Here is a 25,257-nt window from a genome sequence, read left to right on the forward strand (position 1 = left end):
CCCAATTAGCACCAACCTAACATTAGCTAGTATAACATTAGTGCTAATCAGGGGTCTGTGAAACGATAGAAATACATGCATGTATTCGTTAATGCTGCACGGTCGATGGGCTCCTGCAGGGCAAAATCCCAGTCAAGATCCTTTGAAGGCTTTTCATTTACACATCAGTAAGCGGAATTTCTCAGGGGGTGGGGGGGGTGTGCAGGTTCCAAAGACACTCTGGGCCTGAGAAGAAGGCTGAGGCACATCAGGGAGGGAGAGGGAGGAGAGTGCGAAGCTAGGAATGCAAAGCTCTTCACCCTCAGGTCAGACAGGTAGTTAGCAAGTCAGAGAGCACCCGCAATGACATGTTTGCACTGCCTGAAGCAAGCCAAGGCTCAGGGATCCATTCCCATGTCTTCTCATCTGTGAGGTACTGGGGGTATCGGCTGCTGTGATCCAATCCTCTCCTAGTCCATGCTGCTGCTGTGATCCAGTCCTCTCCTAGTCCATGCTGCTGCTGTGATCCAGTCCTCTCCTAGTCCATGCTGCTGTGATCCAATCCTCTCCTAGTCCATGCTGCTGCTGTGATCCAATCCTCTCCTAGTCCATGCTGCTGTTGTGATCCAGTCCTCTCCTAGTCCATGCTGCTGTGATCCAATCCTCTCCTAGTCCATGCTGCTGCTGTGATCCAATCCTCTCCTAGTCCATGCTGCTGTGATCCAATCCTCTCCTAGTCCATGCTGCTGCTGTGATCCAATCCTCTCCTAGTCCATGCTGCTGCTGTGATCCAATCCTCTCCTAGTCCATGCTGCTGCTGTGATCCAATCCTCTCCTAGTCCATGCTGCTGCTGTGATCCAATCCTCTCCTAGTTCATGCTGCTGCTGTGATCCAATCCTCTCCCCTTGTCCACACCCTTGCTCTGTGATCAGCAGAAGCAAGGGAAACTTTAGTCACTGTTTTCAATTCTCACTTTTTTTTTTTTTGCCCTAGCATAGTTTTTCCTCAACCCCTGGTGCAATAACTTTCTAAAGTATTTTTAGTACAGGAGGAAGGGCATGACAGGCAATGTTCTCAGCAGTGAATATCACAAAGAACACGAACACATTTCATAATCTCTTTTATAAACGTGATGCCATATGACTAAGCACTGTATTTGCTTTGCTGAATATGTTCCATTGCACAGCAGTCTGTGAAGCACGTCAGCCCAGGGGGCACGCAGGATGGGGACAACAAAGCCCTGTGTGATGCGGCTTCCTCCAAGTGAGCCACACAGCCCTCTTCAGTTTACATTCAGGGTTAGAGACTCCCACTAGCCCCGTGTCCAGACCCGGCTTTCCAAACTAACACCAATCAAGTATATTATTGAAATGATTCCATAGCTAGGAGTTTGACCCGATTAAACATAGTGTTTCTTCCCTTAGAGCTGCATGAACAACTCCGGACGGTCAACCTGCGGACGCAGGAGAAACTTATTCCAGTGTGACTGAGCAATCAGGCCCCTGCTAAATCTGCTCTAACTCCTGCCACCTTTCAATACCTAAACAGGGGGAGGTCTGAAACCCAGGACTGGGTTCATGTCTTTAATAGAGCTAACCTAGAGGTGCAAACAGAAATCTATTTGCTAAAAATGGACTGGTAATAACAGACGCACTGAGACGCACACACAAGCCTTCAGACACAACTGAACAGAAGCTGGGCATTTAATTTAGTGCTGCCTGGGACAACTACTCAAACAAACACTGCTTGTGACCACGTTCATATACGTTAATATACAATCATATCAAAAAGTCACCGTGCCTGTTGCAATTGCTTCTGTCAGCGGGTCTGTCTATTCTTAAGCAAAGTAGTTTCATTCACTGTGTACTGAAGACATACAATCAGCTGGTGTGATTACTTTGTTGGTGCTTTCTGTGAGCACAGTTATAATTGGCTACGATCATTCCACTGGTGTACAGCGGTGTCCAGTGCAACCTTTAACCTACTTCTCACTGGCACGTTATAGAGACCTTGCGGTTATAAACCAGTTACGTGAATGAGATGAAGAGTGAGCAGGGCTAACCTGAAGTGTGAAAATCCAGTGAAAAATGTCCAATTTTAATAAGATAGATATGAAAATATTGCTGTTGATTAGGGGTGCTAGTACATTACAATAAATAAAGAATCTGTTAAAACAATTAAATCTGTTTTTTTCTCCCCCCTGCGATTTAAAATAAAAAGCTAAAATGTAGTTTCCCTAACAATCCAGATAACACAAAAAAGGCAATTAACACAGGATACAGAACAATATCCTATTTGTGTCACAATCCTCTGTCGTCCACGACCGGGCGAATCGCACTGCTCCAAAATCACCTGGGGCGGGAGGGCATGGCTTAACACTATATACTTTCAAGTAAGACTGAGCAAACGCATTAGAACAACAGAACCATGTGAATGTTTGAAAAAGGCTGATAAAATGCCAATTACAACCATCTATCTATATATCTATATCTACATATCTATATTTACCATTTCCGGAAACAGAATGACAACGATGTGATTGCGCAATCATAGAAAAATAAATCTAAAATATGTAGGCTAAAAAAAATAATAAAAAAAAATTGAAAATAACACACCGTACTATTCCATACATGGGTTGTGTTTGAATATTCCTTTCAAAACTGAAACAAATATTCAGATCTTCTTAGCTATTCAATTAGCATTGTGGGTTTGAATATTCAAATGAAAAACACAACTGTAAAATATAAATACTGTACAAAATTAAACAGATCTGGAGACAAACATTGCTTGAAATGCATTCCTAAAACCATCTACAAATAAGGGCTGTGTCTCCAAACAGCTATCATGGAAAGAAAGAAGAGAGATTGAGTGTATTAAGTACAGAAAGACAGGACGGTCCATTCATGGCAAGTAAAGTGACTGTTTTAGTGCATTACAGGACTTTCATGATAGTTTGCAACCAGTATTGCAGGCAGTACTTCTGTCTTAACTACAAGCTTGTCAGTAACATACAGTCCCTGCCCAGCTGCCAATACAACATTACTACTCTGCATCACAACCTACATGCACAGCACATGGGCACAATGGCAAAATGCAAGTGGATCTCCCACATTGTGAAATGAAAAACTTTAGGAGGAATGTCATGACCAAGTTTCATTAAAACTGTAAGAGTACGGTCCCCATCACCTCCAGGACTGGACACCCCCTTCCCTTGCATTAGACATACGCAGTGACCCGACTCTTCTCATGAGTTTCACTGGGAGTTTATTAATCTAGCTTGCTCTCTGCATTTATTAGACCTGGGCTTGTTGAAAGTGCTGTGCTGTGAGGGAGTGGTGTTACCAGTCCGGTCTGCTTCAGGTCCGGATGAGAACTAACGCTGCAGCACCAGAAGAGGCATACTCCCACCCTAGCATTCCTGACACAAAATCCCAGTGATAAACAATCTTCGCTCCCAGTCTGACCAGCTCTCTCTCACACGGTTTCACCACATTTGGCAGCCACTCATAACCACAGGATTGTTGTATGATACTTTCCCAGAATCTGAAACACTGGTTTGTCTGCTTTGTGATTGCCAACTCCACGTTGATGTTTACAACTATCACAAGCATCACAGTTTTACTTCATTATTAAATGTTTCAGACAAGAAGCATCTGTAAACACAATCTTACCTACATTTAGAAATGCAAAAACAAGTTAAACACCAACTAGAAGTCTTTGAAATTTGTCACTGAACCCAAGTTTCTTTTAATATTTCTATCTTAAAACATGGAATATTTTTAAACATATTTTTCATAGCTGTACAAAGCCAGACGAAACCCCGCAACCGGCAAAGAGCCGAATTAGATTAATAATGATGTACTTTGGAAATTCGATAATGCAGAATGGTATTTTGTGAAATCAAACTGCATTATAAACGTGAGAAGGTTTCTCCCTGGTATGTCTGAAAGTCTTGCCCACATTCAGAAACACCACTCCAGTATACAAGTGTGCTGCGTTCATGTTTGGTTTTTTTTTTCCCATGTTGAGAAAGCGCTCTCCAGCGAGTGTTAAATGCAGTTTGTGACCGACTGGCTATTTTCGAATACGTGTGCTTATTTCGTAGAAACAGCAGTGACGTTGGGACCCTGGAAATGGTCAATTATAACCGTACATAGGACCTCTATTCTACATGAACGGTGCTGCTAATATACCCCAAAATAACAGCACACTCGCACAAACTTTAAATAGCACAAGCAATGCATGCACTGCATAGGACTGAGCAGACGTACTCCATAAGATGAAAAAAAAAATCATTTTAACCCGTTTATATAAATGAGGATATAGCTTAATTGATTGTTATACAAACACAGTTAATGGAAATAATCATTGTGAACTTATCACATCACGATCTGAGCTAGCCGCCTTCCACACATTTCTTGTCGCTTGTGTGGCTCTCCCTGCAAGACAGTAAACCCGGCTTCTGCACGGCTGTGACCGCTGGGGTGATCTATGTGTAAATGGCTCGATTGTACACTTAATAAAATACATAGATAAAGGTACTTTGTGGTAATTAGTAGCACCCCAAATGAACGGCCAGAGTCTGTAACATCGCTACGTGTAAACAGCTTACCCCCGTTGTGTCGTCGGGGCTCCCCAGGGTATTCTGCGGGCTCAGGCTGTTCGGTTCCATGTCGCTCCCGGTGAAGTCGTCCTCCGACTCTTCAAAAGACGAAGCCGAGGACAGGCCGGCGGAGGACGAGCTAGAAAACTTGCGGAGAAGCAAGGAGGGGGACGGGGACCCCCCGCACCCACTGTCCGAGCAAGGCGACTCCACGCCCGGGTGCGAGTCCGACGCGTCCCCGGCGCCCCTGTACCCTTCTTCCCTGCAAGGGCTCGGCTCCCGGGTCACAATAAGCCGCGGGATCGTCCCGGGGAAGCTCAGGCGTTCAGGGACTTCACAGATTTTATCTGCAACCCCAAACTGTAAGTCGGGGTCTGCGTTTGGGGAATCTCCACTACCAGGGCATCTTAAAGCGTCACCATTGCAGGGGTTCACCGCGCACCCCCGGCTTTGCGCACTGCTGCCTGTCTCATTTTTAGATACCGATGGACACGTCCCGGTGTTTTGTACCTGGTCAGAGTTACAAGTTTCGGGCACAGGCGAAGTAACATCACCGCTGCGCTCCACGTAACCACCCTCCACTCGCAGGCTGCGCCGGAGTTTATTTTTTACTTCAACCTCTTCCGAATTCGCGTCCGCGGCTCCCCTCACTGCTTCCACGCTAGATCCCGGTTCGAAAAAGCTGACTTTATTTTCCATGTTTTGCTCCAAAGCGTTGCGCTCATGGTCCCCGCATTCCCACACGGCACAGCGGCCACTCTCCGGATCTGCAGAGCTGGCTCCGGTTGTTGCGGCAGTCCCCGCGTTATTGCTGCTTTCAGTTTGAATTACTGAACCCGAGTCCGCTGGCGAATCCCCGCAGGTGGAGACCCCCGGCTGCCCCCCGATGCCGCTCCCGCTGCTCGCACTCTGGGAACCCGCAGTGCTCTCCCCGGCGACCCCGCTGCTGTCCTCTCGACTGGAGTCCGCATCGCCGGACAAACCCGTCCTGGTCAGCTTGCTCCCGATCTCGTCTGCTGTGCAGGTTTTAATATCATCCGAGGTCGCCTCCGCCGGTCGCGGCAGCTCCTTATTTTTAGTTATATCCCGGTCGAACCGGTCATCCCTCCGGTCCTCGCTGGTGATTCGGCGGATTTTCATCCGCCCGCCTGCCGTAGCCTCCCTGCTCGCAGCCTTGCCGGAGGATTTCGCTTTCGCCTTCTTCGTCGCCGCCACTGTGGAGTAGGACGATGAGGATTGGCCCATCCTGCTGGCCGTAGTAGCCCCTCCTCCTCAGGGGGCCAAGTTGACGTCCCCCTGGCAACCGATCAATGAAGTGACGTCACTATGATATCGTCGGGGATTCCTCTGAAGCTACGCCTTCCGATTGGTTCACTGGCCTTTCGTCCCCGCCCTTCCAAGAGATACACCGACTCTCTGTAAAACTGCGCCCCCTTGTGGCTCTTCAATTCCCACACAGCGCCGCCGTTCATCGCTCGGTCACTTGGTGTAAATCCATCGTGGCTTCTCAGACTAACAATAGCTGATCCTGCCAAAGGCAAAAATAAAACACGTTAGTTTATAGGAGATCAACGCACTGCATAATAATTGTAAAATATGTATATAATACACATTTATGTTTTTATTTGTATATTAATCCAAATGTGAGTTTGTAATAAAGGTATAGAGCCATATACCACTTTTCATACAGATAAGAGGTTTAAAACACGTTTAGTGAGTAGAAAAACAGCAACGTTTTTTGCATCCTCTCTCAATCCCTCTTCTCTCCTAAAAGGTAGCGGGCATGAACGCCTTCTGCAATTTTCATTGGTTGGTTGTTGAAAATATCCACTATTTTATAATTGAATGTCAACCTTTGAATGCAATACAAAATGTAGTTTCTCATACAATACTTCTTTTTAAAAAAATCTATTCAAAAACGAGATCCCTTCTTTCATTGCGGATGATGACATCACACAGGCAACGGCAGGGCAATGACATCACACAGGTAACAACAAGGTGACAGGAGTTTAGTTCTCAGAAAAGAGATGGCATGGCCAGTGCCAGGCCGGTGAAGCTACCGCTGTTGGATTTATGCAAGCTGAACAGCAAACAAGGCCTGCACCCCAATGCAGTATATAAAGTTCATCAAACCCCATGGAAGAATTACCTGAAAGAGTGCACCCCAAGCCTGACTGAACACCTATTGCCTGCCAAAGTTTAGCCCAACATATCTGACTTCATCTCTGACCTGAGAACCCATGCCTCTACAAGGGAAAGGCATACATTGGCTCGGAGTTATCCAACCAACTGCATAATGATGAGGCAGTGCATTTAAAAACTATGCAGCTTTAGTGGTATGAATGCCCACCAGAGGGCTTCATTGTTATTTATTAGGCAATGGACATGAGAAATACAAAGTCTCAATAACGTACACCAAATAATTATTGAGAACATCAGCCTCTGGGGATGGGCGAGGGGCTGTCTGCCTGACCGTCTGTATCACGCTTACAATTCCGTGTACATCTGGGGAATCGCTTTTGTGATTAAACTGTTTTTTTAAAGTGGTTCTATTTTTAACTGTTGCATACTAATACTAGTTGTCTTCAATCTCTCGGCTACCCAAAGTAGATGATGCTGGCTCTTGCTTCTGTAAAGATGTCATCTGATCTAGCCTAGTTACACTTGACATATATCCATGCTGCTCTGTCTGTGTGTGATCCAACGGCACTGACCAGCCCTGCTGCAGCATTGTCTGTGTATGATCTAAAAACACTGACCAGCCCTGCAGCAGCATTGTCTGTGTATGATCTAAAAACACTGACCAGCCCTGCAGCAGCATTGTCTGTGTATGATCTAAAAGCACTGACCACACCTGACACATCTACATTTTTCAGACATCAAGGCCCTTTCTGATTCTATCTTTTCTACAGGCATTATCTAATTGTACCAAGAACACGTGCAATTAGTGGGTATAGGATGCATTTATTTTTGTGATGATAGTCACATCCGGGATGCAAATCCAGCCTCTTCTGTTTACTCTGTGTGTCGAGACTTTGTAAACTGTCAGTTGGGTGAGCAATACAAGTGACTGGTAAGTGACTCGTGAGCCTGTGAAATTGGTGACTCATCTCATTCTGCGAGCATGGAACTGTATCAATTACATTTACTGATCTATTTGTTTACAGTTTCCTCATCATTTCAAGTTATTTCCTGCCTAATTACTCAGATATTGTGTTTTCGTTCGTGTTAAGGTTTTAAGATGAACTCCTATGAAATATATTGTGTTTTCAGCATTACAGTTCACTCATATCAAATTAAGTTTCCTTGGAATTAAAATAAAAGGAAGTGACAACAAGTTGAATCACATGTAAGGATATCCTGTGATCTTCCAAGTTATCAGCAATGTATTGAATTCAATGTCTTTCTCAATGTCTTTCAGGAGGCAGTGTGGTCCAGTGGTCAAAGTCCAGGGTTTGTAACCAGAAGGTTACCCGGTTCAATTCCCACCTCTGCCACGGACTGACTCACTGTGTGTGACCCTGAGCGAGTCACTTCACCTCCTTGTGTCCGTCCTGCGGATGAGATGTTAAATCAGCATCCTATTGGAAGTGACTCTGCATATAATGCGCAGTTCACAGCCTGTCTCTGTAAAGCGCTTTGTGATGGTGGTCCACTATGAAAGGCGCTATATAAAAATTAAGATATTATATTATTATTCAATTAATTGAAGACATTGAAACGACTCCTAGTTGAAACGTTTGTCGTCTGTTTTACAATTTCTAAATTCTGCACTTTCAGCAGCTCCTGGATTCATTGTCAAAGCACCTTAAACAAACTATACTGACAAGTGGAAAAAAAAAAAAAACCCTATTTGAGAAACAGCAATACAAACCACTAAAAATGATTGTAAACAACATGAAAAGCTAAGGGAATAGTAAATGAAGAAACTATAACTAGATGCTATTTAATCTTTAAACTTCAATACAAAACGCTTTTTAGCATTTAAGCACAGCTGGAATGTTTATCAAGACAAACTATCAAGGACACACCCACACCCACTCACTGATATACACACACCCACACCCACACCCACACCCACACAGACACTCACTGATACACACACACCCACTCACCGATATACACACACCCACACCCACTCACTGATACACACACACCCACACAGACACAGACACTCACTGATACACACAAACACACACCCAGATACACAAACACAGACACACACAAACACACACACAAACCCACTCACTGATGTACACACAGACACACACCTTGATACAAAAAAACAGACACACACAACCTGATACACAAACACAGACACACACACGAACACACACACCCACCCACTCACTGATACACACACAGACACACACCCCGATACACAAACACACCCACAAACACAGACACACACATAGAGACACTCACTGATACACACACACAAATACAGACACTCCCTGATACACACACACACCCCCACACACAAATAAAGACACTTACTGATACACACACAAAGACACACAGACCCCCATACATGCAAATAACACCAAATATTGACTTCCTTTCAAAGGAATGCTAGTTCTGCAAAACCAACATGAAAACACATTGACATTTAAAGCTTCCCTTTAAAATAACAACAGCTTGTTTAAGAAAGAAAGAACCTGCACTTGGACCACACTGCAATGCTAGCATATTGCTCTAAATAACCTTTCTAGAACAAAAACTGCTAATAGGGCTGTCTGACATGTTCAGGGAATCTGGAAGACTGCTTCATCCTGACCGACCGAGATAATGAACACATTCTTGAAAGATATCTACTTGTGTGCTTCCTTCTACCTTCCTGATAATTTAGGGTTTTAATTCCCTGTTGGTGATCAGAAGCCCCTTCAAAGGGGATACAGTGAATGCACTTATATTTATATCTACCACACTATCTATCTGGAGAAGCCAAAAACTAAACATTGTAGTTGAATCATTTATCACTTAACTCAATGTTTGTAGTGAATACTCAAAGATTCTAAATATATCACAATTACTGTACGTGTTTAATAGTTATGGTTGATTTTATGATAAGCTGGCTGTACTGTCTCGATACGGGCTTCGAGACGTTGGCAGTACTGTGACGTGATTCTCATCAAGCGTTTAAAAGGTCAAAATCTTACCCATAGTTCAAAGTTTCCTGAACTTCAAAATAACAACTTAGAACGAAAGGAGCCTTTGTAGAGGCGGGGGCAATTCAGGTGAAACAACCAAGGAAGCGCAACACAGTCTGAAAGCATGGCCTGCAAACAGAGACTTCTTAAACTTAGTGTAGCACCAGTGTTTTAAAATGGAAATGTATGTTAGTTAAAATGTTTCTTTCAAAACTGTAATTTTGAAAACTACATAGAGAGTGCATGATGTAAAATGCATGGCGTGTTTCTGTTAGCATAAACCATGGCTTTCCAGTGCATTCTCAGCAATGCTAAAGATCGTCTAGAACAAGTTTCATCACACAACTCTAAAAAGCATGCATAGACAGCCACCTCATCCATGTGCCCGTCACAGGGGATAAAAGAGGTATAGAATCAAATTAGAAACTTGTTTGACATTCGTTTAAGGGCTCCGCCACACAGCTGAAACACATGTAAGGGTCTCTTTTAATAATGTATGTTTCTGAGTGTTTGGTGGCTACCTCTAATCCAGTTGAAAGAGTCATACAAAGAGTGCAAGAGAAAGTACCCTCTCAGCTTGATTAGAGGGACCCAACACAAACGCATTAGAGGGTATTAAATCTAAAAGAACAGACGGAAATCTGATAATCTGTTTTGATAGAACCAGTTGTGGTTTAAACATTTTAAATCGCTGACATTCTGAGAGCGAGAGCAACACATTCAGAGAAATTGTAAGTGTAGTCACTACTAATAGGTTCCAATTGTGATAGGACATAATGACATACGATGACTCTATATCTCAGTATTAATTACACTCATGTTTTCCCCTTGGGCTGGTTTATTAACCCACTTGTTAACATTACTATATAAAATAACAAAACAACAAGGTCCTCTGAAAATCATAGCGATTTACAGGTGGTGGTATTAAGATCCACCGCTGTTTAGATCAATAAAATAGAGCCAGCCCTTACATGATTTGTCCTGTAGAAAAACTGTGTCCCTTTCACTAGGTTTCATTTGAAGACAATAAGCACAGGATACAGACGAGTTGTATTGTGTGTGTGAGCGAGCAGCGAGTGCGCTGCGCAGAGATTACAAGGAGACAAGTAAAACCACAGCTGTGGAGACATAACACTGCATAGTCAGGCAGCCATGTTTCACAAAACAAACCACAACAGCAAAGTCAACCAACCAAGAAATTTTTTTTTTATGGGGGAATTTAAAAAATACATCTACAGTACACAGCGCAACGAAAGTGAATATTTCTAAGTGTATTTTATAATAGAACACTGAAAGAGTAACCACTGTGCTTTCACAGACAGAAACAGTAGAAAGCGAATTTCCCCACTGCTGAATTCAAATATTCCCACAGTAAAATTTGATTTCCTTGGCTATAGTGTGCATTTACCATCGGTTTTAAAATAGGCTTTAACACACCTCTCTGTGCTTTACAATGCTTGCCTATGCTTTACCAGACCTCTCTGTGCTTTACAATGCTTCCCTATGCTTTACCATACCTCTCTGTGCTTTACAATGCTTGCCTATGCTTTACCAGACCTCTCTGTGCTTTACAATGCTTCCCTATGCTTTACCAGACCTCTCTGTGCTTTACAATGCTTGCCTATGCGTTACCATACCTCTCTGTGCTTTACAATGCTTCCCTATGCTTTACCAGACCTTTTTGTGCTTTACAATGCCTGCCTATGCTTTACCAGACCTCTTTGTGCTTTACAATGCTTCCCTACCAGACCTCTCTGTGCTTTACAATGCTTCCCTATGCTTTACCTCTCTGTGCTTTACAATGCTTCCCTATGCTTTACCAGACCTCTCTGTGCTTTACAATGTTCCCTATGCTTTACCAACCTGCTTTACAATCTTCCCTATGCTTTACCAGACCTCTCTGTGCTTTACAATGCTTCCCTATGCTTTACCTGTGCTTTACAATGCTTCCCTATGCTTTACCAGACCTCTCTGTGCTTTACAATGCTTCCCTATGCTTTACCAGACCTCTCTGTGCTTTACAATGCTTGCCTATGCTTTACCAGACCTCTCTGTGCTTTACAATGCTTCCCTATGCTTTACCAGACCTCTCTGTGCTTTACAATGCTTCCCTATGCTTTACCAGACCTCTCTGTGCTTTACAATGCTTCTGTGCTTTACAATGCTTCCCTATGCTTTACCAGACCTCTCTGTGCTTTACAATGCTTCCCTATGCTTTACCAGACCTCTCTGTGCTTTACAATGCTTCCCTATGCTTTACCAGACCTCTCTGTGCTTTACAATGCTTCCCTATGCTTTACAATGCTTCCCTATGCTTTACCAGACCTCTCTGTGCTTTACAATGCTTCCCTATGCTTTACCAGACCTCTCTGTGCTTTACAATGCTTCCCTATGCTTTACCAGACCTCTCTGTGCTTTACAATGCTTCCCTATGCTTTACCAGACCTCTCTGTGCTTTACAATGCCTGCCTATGCTTTATTACACTTTGCTGTGCTTTTGCTGAATCAACAGGGTCCGGACCCAAGTGGTTAGTCTATTGCTGTTTTTTTTTAAGTTTTTAAATACAGTACTAGGGTGTCAAGCGTGCTGCTTTCCTTTCCATGGTGGGCAGGTGGTGAAGGAGGAGGGGTTGGGACTTTTTATAGTCTCTACAACAGAACATGAGTGGAGGAAATTAGTAGGGTAGCATTGTATCAGAACCCTGATCATTTCACCACAGTACACTGCAGGCCATGTTTAAGCATGTTTTTATAATGTTTTACCAACAGAACACATGTTTAACATTTGTACGGCTTCAAGGTATGTTTAACAGAGTGTGAACCAAAGATGATCATATTCATTATGACCCCGTCATTCAACCCCCTTCCAGGTTTACATACATTTAGAATACAGAAAGAAAAATCAATGACAAACTAGATGTATTTCTCTTCAATATACATTGATCTAGAAAGCACTTATCCAATTGTCATGAAACTTCCCAAGGACATTCTTTGGCTGTCTGTCTGACTGTCCATCTGTACGTCACAATTTAACATATCAATCCAGAGAAACGTTTGCTGCGTTATTGACAGCATCAGTCTGGTGGTATATGAAGGTTCACATTTTATGATGAAACCTGGTTATTTCATTCATATGAACAGTTATGAACGAAGCAAGGCCATGCAGCCCAACAATGCTCGTCCAGTTCTTAGTAGCGGGCTGAGCTCAGAACTTTTTCAATCGCGGTTTTAAAGGATCAAAGCGATTCTACCTCCACTACATGACTGGGTAGCCCATTCCATATCCTCACCACTCTCTGTGTGTCCGAAGTCTATCGCCACTTAATTTCCACCAGTCTGCTCTGGTCCTGGTTTCTGTGTTGGTTAGGGTCCACTACTGTGTGTCAGCTCCTTTGAAGATGTTAAAGACTTTGATCATGTCTCTCCTGGTTCTTCTTTGCTCCAGGCTAAGAGATTTACGTCTCATCTTCGTAGCTCAGTCCTTTAATCCTGGCATTAGCCTGGTTGCTCTTCTTTACTCTCTCCAGGGGCACAATGCTCCTTTGGTGCTGTGGTGACCAGAATTGGGCACAGTATGCAGTCGGCATTAGTAGGAATTCACCAGCCCCTTTGCAAAGAGGGATATAGTGAATGTGACTGTAGTTATTTCTATCAGAGTAAAACAATGAACAATTAAAATGATAAGTGTGTGAGTGATGCTCGGTGCTGGTCTGCAATGTGTGTGGTTAGAATAGAAAGACACTGAGAAGCCCTTCCTGTTGTGCCACACTGTCAGTTTGCTTTTGGAAAGCTGTGTGTGCACTGTTAGAGCAGGGAGGGATTGAGCTCAGGGCTTCAGACAGAATGAAACATACTGCAGACTGTTTCAATGATCCAGACAGCGCCAGATCACTAAAATAAGCATCTTTGTGTAAGAAGGTGGTGGAAAATAACCGTGTATGAAGTCCCTTGTGTGCACTTCAGTCAGTAAAAATGATACTAACTGCAGTATTGATCCTATTAGGATGGTGCAACCCAGGTGATGCAGCAGATTTCCTGGCTGTGGAAATGGAAGCAGAGAGGGGAAGCAGTCCAAACAACTTGTAGAACGCTTGGCTGTAAGGTAACAGTATACAGCAAAGAGAAGGTCATACAAGGTTGTATAATGCAATGGTGAGGCCACACTTAGAATACTGTGTTCAGTCCTGGTCCCCACACTGCAGAAAGGACACTACAGTTTTGGATAGTCTAGCGAAGAGTGACTGGGAGAGTGAGGTCTTTAAAATCTTAAAAGGAGTTCATAACATAAATTCTACTCCGTTTTTCACAAGCAATAAATGGAGACTTTAGGACAGAGGGTAGGAGACTCTTCTTCACACAGAGTGGTGAGGTGATGGAATGGGCTGCCTAGTCATGTTGTTGAAGGAAACTCTTCTTCACACAGAGAGTGGTGAGGGGATGGAATGGGCTGCCTAGTCATGTTGTTGAAGGAGACTCTTCTTCACACAGAGAGTGGTGAGGGGATGGAATGGGCTGCCTAGTCATGTTGTTGAAGGAGACTCTTCTTCACACAGAGAGTGGTGAGGGGATGGAATGGGCTGCCTAGTCATGTTGTTGAAGGAGACTCTTCTTCACACAGAGAGTGGTGAGGGGATGGAATGGGCTGCCTAGTCATGTTGTTGAAGGAGACTCTTCTTCACACAACAAGTGGTGAGGGGATGGAATGAGCTGCCTAGTCATGTTGTTGAAGGAGACTCTTCTTCACACAGTGAGTGCTGAGGGGTTGGAAGGGGTTATGATGTTGAGGCAGAATCATCGGGATCCTTTAAAACCCAATTTGATAAACAAGCTTCACTCCAGTCTATGAAAAGTCTTAAACAAGAATGCTGTTTTGCTGATGAGAGATCATGGGAGACTCTGCTCATTTCCTGTTGTTGTCACCTTGAAGACAAGTGCTGTTCACAAACTCAGTAAGAGAGCGAGCTGACAAGCGCGTGTCTCAGCAAGCAACAGGAAGAGCCTGGATAAGACTCTGTACCTCTGTGGCTTACCGACTGCTCTCTGACTCATCAAACGGTGGGGGTATTCCAACAACAGTCAAGTTTGGAGACTTGGAACAGAGGGAAGGAGACTCTTCTTCACACAGAGTGGTGAGGGGATGGAATGAGCTGCCTAGTCATGTTGTTGAAGGAGACTCTTCTTCACACAGAGAGTGGTGAGGGGATGGAATGGGCTGCCTAGTCATGTTGTTGAAGGCGACTCTTCTTCACACAGAGAGTGGCGAGGGGATGGAATGGGCTGCCTAGTCACGTTGTTGATGCTGAATCACTGGGGTCCTTTAAGACCTGACTTGATAAAGTTTTTAGATCCATCAGCTGGACTAGCACGGAGGCCTCCTCTCATTGGTCCATTTTTTTATGTTCTCACATCAAATCGTTTTGGGCACATGGCTGAATTGTTTCACAGACCCCAGTAGCACTTTAGTAAAGAAACAGCTGTAAGGGATTCTAGCATTGCATCACTAATGTGTGCCTATCAGTTGTATCCACCACAGTCCTGTTTTTCAAAACTTTGGTAATCCGATTTCCACATTTGATCGGGATTATATAGTGAAATGGGTTTTTCCAAAACCTCAACATGCAATCAGGATTACTACGGTCCGGACTTTGCTTTGGTAATCCAATCGCATTTTTAATCATGATTAAATGTTATAAGTGGGTTTTTCAGAATTTAAAAAAAAGATTAGGATTACTTTTATCTGAAGTATCAGGATCATTTTGATCCTGCCTGGAACGTGGATTTAACTTTTAAATAACCATTTTAACAATAAAAAAGTACGGGAAGTTTTGTTTTTTTAATTCCACGATATCGCGATATGGAAATTATTATCGATATTGGTGCCCATCCCTACTATAAACTATTAGAATTACTTCAAAAATCAGGTTTCATAAACTTGATTATTTGTAATCTGGATAAATGTAATCCAACAGTGACATTTTCTGAATCAAAAAATCAAAATGATTCAGATAAAAGTAATCCCGATCACAAAATATAGGATTAGAAAATCCAGATTATTTTGATCCAGATTACAAATTTTGACAAAACGACCCCAGGCCTCACCACTGTTAGGTAGGGTTAGACGACACCACTTCTTGCCTAAAATGATCACTCTTGCCAAATGTTCTACCTCTTCTCACACACTTTTTTTCAGTCTGCTATGTGGCTGTATCAACGGTTCTCTCCCACATGGGATGGAGAAGCTGAATTAGTTCTCTGATCACAGAACACTCAAGAGTCCCCCTCCAGCATCTCTTTAGAAAGAGAGAGCAACTATACCCCTCTATAACAGTGGCCCCAATCTTTTACAGCCTTCGCAAACACGATGATCACCTGTTGAAGGATTTTCCATAACACTTTTATAGTGCAATAATTAAGACTAAACAAAATATTGATAATAGCAGGATAATATTGTTCCATTGTCAGTAGCTGAGCTGAGCTGCCTTCCTGACTGCTAGGTTACACTCCTTCGGGTCTCACACTGTGACACACTGTCCCTTCACTCAAGCTGACCACCAGACCACACCAGAGACAACAATCAAAATCCAACACTTTTAAAAACTAGCAAGTGCCACAAAACCCCAGTGCACAGAAACAATAAGAAAGCATGAAGTCCTGCCAAACTGGATTTCCAACCCTGTGCAGCTCCAGCCCATCACACACATGTGCCATGTATATATATAGGCATATATCCATATCCATATATATATATATATATATATATATATATATATATATACCATACGCTGTTTACTTAAACACAAAAGTTCCAGTTTTTTTCTCACTAAGATATTATTCTAGAATGTTGAGTACCTCATTTGCATGACCTGTGTGGTTTTGTACAGAGAAAAAAAAAAAAAAAAAAAAAAAAAACTATAATAAGATCTGAGTACCTCATTTGCATGTACTGTGTGGTTTTGTACAGAAAAAAAACATAATCGCTTTTTTTTATTGCAACCATTATTAGCAAAAAAACATTGTCAAGTTTTGCCAGAATACTTGCTGTAGACACTATACTTAGTTTTAAATCCTAATCTATTAAATTTGAATTTTAACAGCGATGCCATTATTGAAATACCAAGAAGACAAGAGTGCTTGCGTACATAAAGTTTCATCTGATAATTATAAAATTACATTCATAAGATGGGCTTAAGCGGGTTGACAAAAAGGAGTGAGAGGTTTAATTGTCTAATTGTTTTATTGAGGCACTAATTTAATGAGGGACACCTGCCTGGTAGTTAGACATGCAGGTATATAAGCAGGTCAGAATGTCTGGTCTGTGTCTGTGTTAAGAGTAACATCTGAAGGATTCCTGCGTGGTCAGACCTGAAAAGGTATCGTGACACTTGTGAAGTGTATTTGTTTTGGTAACCGGTAGACAGCAGATATAAGCTTAGTTAGGACTCCCTTGTTTGTTTAGTTTGTAAATCAATAAATATACAGGCGCTGTCCGGTTTTATGTCCTACCTGTGGTTTGGAGTATCTGTTCTTTTACACAAGAATTTTACACAGTGGAAAAAGTCCTGGAGGTGGCAAAGAACTCTCTCTCTCTCTCTCTATCTCTCTCTCTCTTTCTCTTTCAAACGCTGGACAGTTCTGGCTCAGATGGTTCATCAGTCATCAGATACAATGCCACGCATACAAAGAAATGTCCTGGTCTTTTTCAAAACCTCTGCTTTTTTCATTTGGAAGAGTGGAGGGTGTTTCGAAGCCTTCAGCTTAAACCCTATCAAACTATCTAAAACAAACCTTATAACAGCAACACAGGCTTAGTATCAAATGCATTATAAAAGTGGAAAGCATATAACTGCTAAATAAAAGATAAGCACTTCCAGGGAAATACTCCCAATTAAAAACCTCACTGTTAGAGCACACCTTTGTTTCTTACTTGCTCTGTAATTTGAATGTCACTGACAGCTGCATATACAAGTGTAGTGAAACTGACCTATATCCATCAAATGCACATGTAACAATGACTTGCACAAGGGTTGGCACAATCACTATATCGTGGTATCATTGATAATTTCTTATTTGACTTGATTATTAGACTGAAAAATAATATTGAGCAATAAAACATGTTTCTGAGAATCATCTAAGGCTTTTTCTGCAAACATTTGGTTTGTCAATAGAGAGATGCCTGGGGAGTCCGGTCAAGTAATTAAACAGAGGGTTACAAAATTACTTTAAAAGAGTAAATAGAGGGGTTCAGAAAAACATACCGTTACACCTGTAACTTATTTTCACTGTCCCGACAACTTTTTACACTTCTAACTTTAAAGTCTGTTTCAAAGCTCTTTTCAAAATGTCCGCTCTAGTGCAGCGACAGCGTAAGGATTACTGCTCGCACTGTCAAACAGGTAACATGATGTGGTACGGAACAGAAAAGCCAAAGCATTCAAGTTTTTATTTTATTTATTTCATTTTAATCGCTTTTCCTGCGGATAGATCTCAAACCCCAGTGCACCAGTGTGGCCGCTTTGAAAAGAGCTTGTTATCAGTGTAAAAAGCTGTCAGGATGTTAATGAAAAGAAGTGACAGGTACGTTATTTAAACAGTTGCAGCAGCACGTGATGACGTGCCACATTATATTTTTTGGAAGCCCTCTGCTTGCTCTTTCATTCAATCTTAACTGTTGGGAGAACAACGGAATGCCTATTTTAGAAAGCTAGCATAAGAAACAAAATGAGAAAAGGGTGTGTGACTAGTAATAACATGACAGCTGCCTCCTACACCTCCCTTGACTCTCGATAACTTGTGATAAAGGTGCTTGGCCAGTTTCAGCGAGAATATCCTTTCATCCAATAATATTGAAAACTTAAACACTTTATTAGATAAAAAAAAAAAAAAAACTTGTTCAAAATATCAGTACATTCATTTCTCCTAACGCTAAAAGAATCCATAAACAATCTTTGACAAAGTTTCAACAATAATAACCCTTTTCTTTTAGCACTATCCTTGAGTGTGTTATATTTAATTTGTCTCTCACAACAATCACTTGAGTTCCTTAGTTCACTGCTTCTTTGTAATTCTTGCACTGTTAATCATGTATGTTTTACAGCTTGCTTGCTTGTGGGTGGCTACGTGTCATTGTTTTGACCCCAAGCAAGCTTTATTCACAGCACAGACATGACAAAAGAGCTGTGCAAGTCTATATTTTTTAATAAACCACATTTAAATGAACTCATTAGACGCTGCGAGACACTGAATGAAGGAAACGCCATTTCGTGAGTAACCCACAGTGGGAGAGGGCTCATCTTTAGTATCACTCACGAGAACAGGCAGCTAAACTGTCAAAACAACCTGGCCCTTGGCAGAGCGGCCTGTCTGTTTCTCTGAACTCTCTTAGGTAGCTGTGGCACTGCTGAATCATTACCAAACACCTCCAGCTTTCACAGCACCTAAAAGAGGAATGGTAACCTAAAACACTTCCTGGCACTTGGCAGTGCTAATGATGTGAACCCTACAGAAGAACACCAAGGTTACAAACCCGTATAGGTCAGAGGACACAGACTCAAATGTTATTTGAAATGTTTTGATAACGCACGGGCGATGTGTTAATGTGTGTCAAATATGCAGTTTGGACAGAAACCCTCGAACGCTAAATCAAGTATTTTCATTTTGAAACATCAGGGGCCTTATTTTCAAAGAGTTTCCTCCAGTCCTTAATTTTTTTTTTTTTTTTTTAAATGCACGTACATGTTACAAAATGAGATGCACAACACACAGAGGATATTAAATATGCAGTATAACTTAGTCAGTTTGTAAAATGGCCATGTGCTTTACCTCTTTCATAACATAGGAGTTCGTTAAACACTGGAATACACACAATGTCTGCTACTTATCATCCAAACTTATCCCGCTGTATTTAAAATTAAGTCGCTAATAATGCATGATAAATACCGCTGAAATCAAAAAAAGCACCCTTGCCTCAGTGTTTCACACTATATACTTTTACATCGTTTTTAATTAATCATATTTTCTCACCATTAAGAAAGTAATGTGCAAATATTTATCATCTGCAATACCCTAGGTCTTGTAAATATGCTTACTTGTGCAACTTTGAAGTGGCGTATCATTTTGGCTTGAGCAGCATGAATTGTTTTTTTAAGAGAAACTGGTTGTCTGGTTCCAGTAATTTGCAAAAAAAAAAAATTTTATATATATATATAAAATATTAATTAACTCGATTTGCTTTAAAATGTTACTGCAAACCTTATGATTACAGTAATTGATTGCACATGTACCAAAATCTGACATACCACTTTCTGACCTTGCATGGTTCAAGTTTTGGTGCTTTCCGCATCCTATAGATCAGGGGTCTCCAAACCTGGTCCTGGCGAGCCCCTATCCACAAGGTTTTCTAGGTGTCCTTACATTAGCAGTGGCTAAAGATAATCCTGAGTAATTAAGCCAATAATCGGTTCAATTAAGTAACAGATTGGTTGAAACGAAAAGCAGCAGGCCACAGTGTCTCTCCAGGACCAGGGTTGGAGACCCCTGCTATAGATGTATGACTTTCTGGCCCTTCATCGGTAGTTTTAGTACTTCAAAAGCTGTTAAAATGATTACATTTTATTGCCCTCACGTTTTAGGTAAAGGGAATGGGTTGTAAATGAACTGCATAGTAACAGATATACAGTAGAACGGGTGTGCGCATCACTGTGGTAAGATGCATTTCAAATGCGCAACAAATCTGGGACTAAAAGAACAGCCGCCGCCTGGGGAGCGGAACGTTTCGCTTGTCGGTATTACTCTTGCGTATTTGGTTGATGAAGAAAGTGTTCATTCAATTAATTGATAATTGAATGTGATTGATAATAAATTAGAGCCGGGCGCAGTGTATATTCCTACTCTAGATTTGTACTGAATATAGACCTCTGCTTTTGGACTAGTGTAGCCTACAGTTAAAGCTATATTGTACCAATAACGATGCGCAACTTTCTCACCAACAGCTACAAGTTCAAAGCACACGCAAAAAAATTAAAAAAAAAAAAAAAAACCTTCCTGATAACACTACCGAGAAATGACGTGGTTTACAGAGTTCTCCTTACCTAAATTCGACTTTCCAGGATCCCTGTGAAGTTCAAAAGCACGCAGCAGCTCTGTAATACAGGGCATTTAAACAGCCACTGAAAATGCAGGACACCCAGGCGCAGCAAGAGAGACAGTGAGCACTTAAAACCGAGTCGTCTGGCAACGGCACCTCCAGCCAACCACACGAATGACGTCATCCTTCCTCTCACTCCCACTTCTAGTATTCAGAGTAGCCACACAAGGAAAACTTCTGCAGAAAGCTTGCCCGCCCCATGGAAACTGCTATATTTGGCTTTATTTATATTTATTTATTTATTTCACATTTACCCAGCTGCCTACTTACGCCAGTATATATTGAAATGATTGCTTTGTACTGTTTCAACATACATTTTATGGTCAAGTAACGGTAACACATTTCTACGTAATAAAGCGGAGAAAAATCTAGTATTTTTTAAGCACATTTTTTAGTAGTCTTTATTTAAAGCTCTTTACTGCCTACAGATATAATGATAAGCTATTATTAACTATTTCATTTCAGCTGTGTTTAAGTAGCTTCTGATTTGTATTTTTAATTTTTTTTTTTAACTACCCTTATTATAAGAACATAAGAAAGTTTACAAACGAGAGGAGGTAATTCGACCCATCTTGCTCGTTTGGTTGTTAGTAGCTTGTTGATCCCAGAATCTCATCAAGCAGCTTCTTGGAGGATCCCAGGGTGTCAGCTTCGACAACATTACCGGGGAGTTGATTCCAGACCCTCACGATTCTCTGTGTAAAAAAGTGCCTCCTATTTTCTGTTCTGAATGCCCCTTTATCTAATCTCCACTTGTGACCCCTGGTCCTTGTTTCTTTTTTCAGGGTGAAAAAGTTCCTTGGGTCAACATTGTCAATACCTTTTAGAATTCTAAAAGGTCTTCTTTGTTCAAGACTGAATAGATTCAATTATTTTAGCCTGTCTGCATGTGACATGCCTTTTAAACCTGGGATAATTCTATTCGCTCTTCTCTGCACTCTTTCTAGAGCAGCAATGTCCTTTTTGTAGTGAGGTGACCAGAACTGGACACAATATTCTAGATGAGGTCTTACTAATGCATTGTAATGTTCTAGCATTACTTCCCTTGATTTAAATTCAACACTTTTCACAAAATATCAGAGCATTTCGTTGGCCTTTTTTTATAGCTTCCCCACATTGTCTATGATGTTTAGCAGTCATTCTGAGTGGTTGATATTGACATTACTCAAAAACTATATTCTTTCACAAGACTTTGCTAAGGTGCAAATCGTTTTAAAAATTGGTGCTAACTGTTTTGAAAGTTTAACACTAGAGAGCCAACTGGAGCTAACTGATCAAACCCTAACCCTAATCAAGCCCCTGGCTCTTCAATTAATTTTTGGTGTTTTATGTTACAGTAAATATTTATAAAAAAAATGTACCCCCATATCTAATCACACCCATATTTATATCATGCTAAGGATGTTTGTTAAAAAATAAACTTAAAATGTCTACTGGCGCCAGAATTGAATGTTGCTGGGGCTATACGAGGTACCCTGGCACTGAAATCTAGTGCCATAGTACCAAATTTGCACCCATCTTCAGTTCTAGTTGTCTGCCATAGAAATATGTAGCTTAGGTTATATGGTTATTGACAATGTGACCTTTCACCTCTGCCAGACCACTCTCCTTGTAAATGTAGAGCTGGTGGGGCTGGCAGGGTTGAAAGGTCACATTGTCACATGATATGAATGGGAGGAGAAAGTTTGTTTAGTCCCAGATTCTTCAGATGAGCTCAGAGACAGATTTCCAGAAAAATGTTAATTGCTGGATACAGGAGCAACAGAACCCAGGACCACTCCGAATGAAATGAAAAAAAAAAAAGTAAAATGAGATTTGAAGCTGCTTCCTCTTTCAAAGATGCTGTTGTTATGTGGAAATGAAAATATCTTCTAAAATGGAAAAGTGGCAGTCAACCTCCGAAACTGTCAGACAACCAAGCGCAGGCTTCAAAGTGAAAGTGGCAGCAGCAGCACAGTAATGCTGTGTGTGTTTGAAGTGGATACCAGCAGCGAACCAGCAATGCTGGTACAGTATTCAACTGTTACAATTGTGAAATGTGTGGTTTCAGTTGCAGTTCATTATAGTTTTGAAAAATGACAAGCCGTTTTTAAAAGTAGTGAACACAGCGCTACAAAACTGTACGTTCATAAAAAGAGCACCACACCAGCATATAAATATATTAATAAATCCAATACCTGATTTTATTTTAATATTGTTTTTAAGTGACTTCAATTTTTAACTTGATTATTCGGGAAACAAGTCATTCTCCCCCTATTCTGAAACTCTTGAATCTATGAGAAAACCTCACCTTGCCTTTGCAGTTGCCTTGAATAAGGAACTCATTGTATTGTGCTGTAAAAATGAAGAAGTTGATGACAGAAAGAAAACAGGGCTCTTGTGAGACTGTGGTTACATCGATCATGACAAGAAAGAAATACTTTCAAAGCCTTGGTTACTCCAATGATAGCACAAAGCAATAAAGAAATATAATCTTCAATGTATTATTTATATTGAAGTATATGGAAGTGACACACATTCCGAACTGCTGGTAAAATTTCCTGTGTGTCGGGGATTATTGTCTACAGCACAGAAAGGCTTGGAAAATCCCATTGATTTTTATTCCCAGTGTATTAAACTGAGGAAAACAATTCAATACACTATCACCTTTCATCCAGCTGTTTAATAAACTGTATATCAAAACAAAAATCTATTCATGTAAGGGTCATTTATAATATTCGCCATTTGATAATTCACTAATTGGGTTCATTCACGGTTAGTCCATGCTGAGAGTAAATTGTAAGTCCTGTCTTGTACCCTATAACTGCATGCCTCTGCACTGACATCACACAGGAGCAGGGTCTCCCTCTGCACTGACATCACGCAGGAGCAGGGTCTCCCTCTGCACTGACATCACGCAGGAGCAGGGTCTCCCTCTGCACTGACATCACAGAGGATCAGGGTCTCCCTCTGCACTGACATCACACAGGATCAGGGTCTCCCTCTGCACTGACATCACACAGGAGCAGGGTCTCCCTCTGCACTGACATCACACAGGAGCAGGGTCTCCCTCTGCACTGACATCACACAGGAGCAGGGTCTCCCTCTCACACACTGACATCACACAGGATCAGGGTCTCCCTCTGCACTGACAGGGTCTCCCTCTGCACTGACATCAGACAGGAGCAGGGTCTCCCTCTGCACTGACATCACACAGGAGCAGGGTCTCCCTCTGCACTGACATCACACAGGAGCAGGGTCTCCCTCTGCACTGACATCAGCAAGAGCAGGGTCTCCCTCTGCTTCCAGTTGGCTGTTGTAAAGCAACAGTAGCTGACAGAATCATCCCGTAATTCTCACAGGTTCCTTCTTCCATGTGTTGTTTGTCCTTTCATGGTTTTCCAGGACCCCCTTGTAAACGAGGCCCCGGTTTCAATGGGTAAATGTGCTGGTTGAATAAATAAAATGACATGGCAGTGTTCTGGAATCAGTAGGAATCTCAAGAGAAGGCACACGTCTATTAAATTTACATGGGGAGGAGAGAAGGCAGGTTGCTAAGTAGCCTACAACACTGATAAAACTACTGGTAAAAAAGGCTGTCATTAAGGTTATACTAGTTGTATTTTCGTCCTTCATCCATAATTATACCTTATTCAGAAATTATAAAATTACCTTTGTAAAGTCAATGACAAACATTTTGATTATTACTAGTGCCAGGGTGCTTTTATGTTGAAATATTCTTTCATGATTTAATATCTGAATATTTTACAATTTTGAATGATTTAGTATAATTCAAACATATAACAGTAAAAAAACAAATCTCTCCTCAATAAAATAAATCATCTATTAAAGAGAGGAGAGATCTCCAGTGATGCTATCCTGGAAAGTTCCCGGTTAAGTGATTCTCTTGTAAAGACTGAATAAGCTCTTTTCAGTAAGTTTGCAGATTTGATCTCTAAAACAGTGGGTTCTTTGATACTGACTTTACCCAGGGCTCTGAGTTTCATCTGATTGAAAAATAGGTTCATAAGTTTTTTGTTTTTTTTTTCTTAATAGGCAAATTAGAGTGACCAGTTTAAAGACAGTCAGGATGAGGGCCAGAGATTTGCATGAGCTTTTAAATGAACACCAGCCTGTATATCCGGCTGTGGTATTGAGATGAGATCACTGGAACCTGGGGTGTGAATCCAGCCGGATCCAGAACACCACTGGGGCTTTGAAAAACATGAGGTCACCGGTAAAGCTCTTTCCAGCTGCTCAGCGGCACCGCTTGTCCCGCGGTGGCCCATGCAAAGCTCGATTCCGGGGCTCGTAATACCAGTAATACTGCTCTAAGATACCACGACTTTCAAACAGGGCAACAACGACACTATTAAATGTATTGCATTTTACTACAGCAATG

The 25,257-nt window shown here is 41.7% G+C and overlaps 1 protein-coding gene across 1 annotated transcript in view; it reads right to left on the reverse strand.

The window, feature by feature from the left end:
- The window catches only part of itpkcb (inositol-trisphosphate 3-kinase Cb), a 46,078-nt gene extending 25,162 nt beyond the window's left edge, over positions 1-20,916 (reverse strand). The window contains exons 1-2 of the mRNA XM_041236361.1: positions 20,821-20,916; positions 4,593-6,111 (exon numbers count right to left, since the gene is read on the reverse strand). Of these exons, the coding sequence (XP_041092295.1) occupies positions 4,593-5,828 (1,236 nt within the window). The 5' untranslated portion in view covers positions 5,829-6,111; positions 20,821-20,916. The remainder of the gene's footprint in view (positions 1-4,592; positions 6,112-20,820) is intronic.
- Positions 20,917-25,257: the final 4,341 nt, after the last annotated feature.

This window comes from Polyodon spathula, chromosome 40, assembly GCF_017654505.1.
Source record: "Polyodon spathula isolate WHYD16114869_AA chromosome 40, ASM1765450v1, whole genome shotgun sequence".
NCBI classification, from domain to species: Eukaryota; Metazoa; Chordata; class Actinopteri; order Acipenseriformes; family Polyodontidae; genus Polyodon; species Polyodon spathula.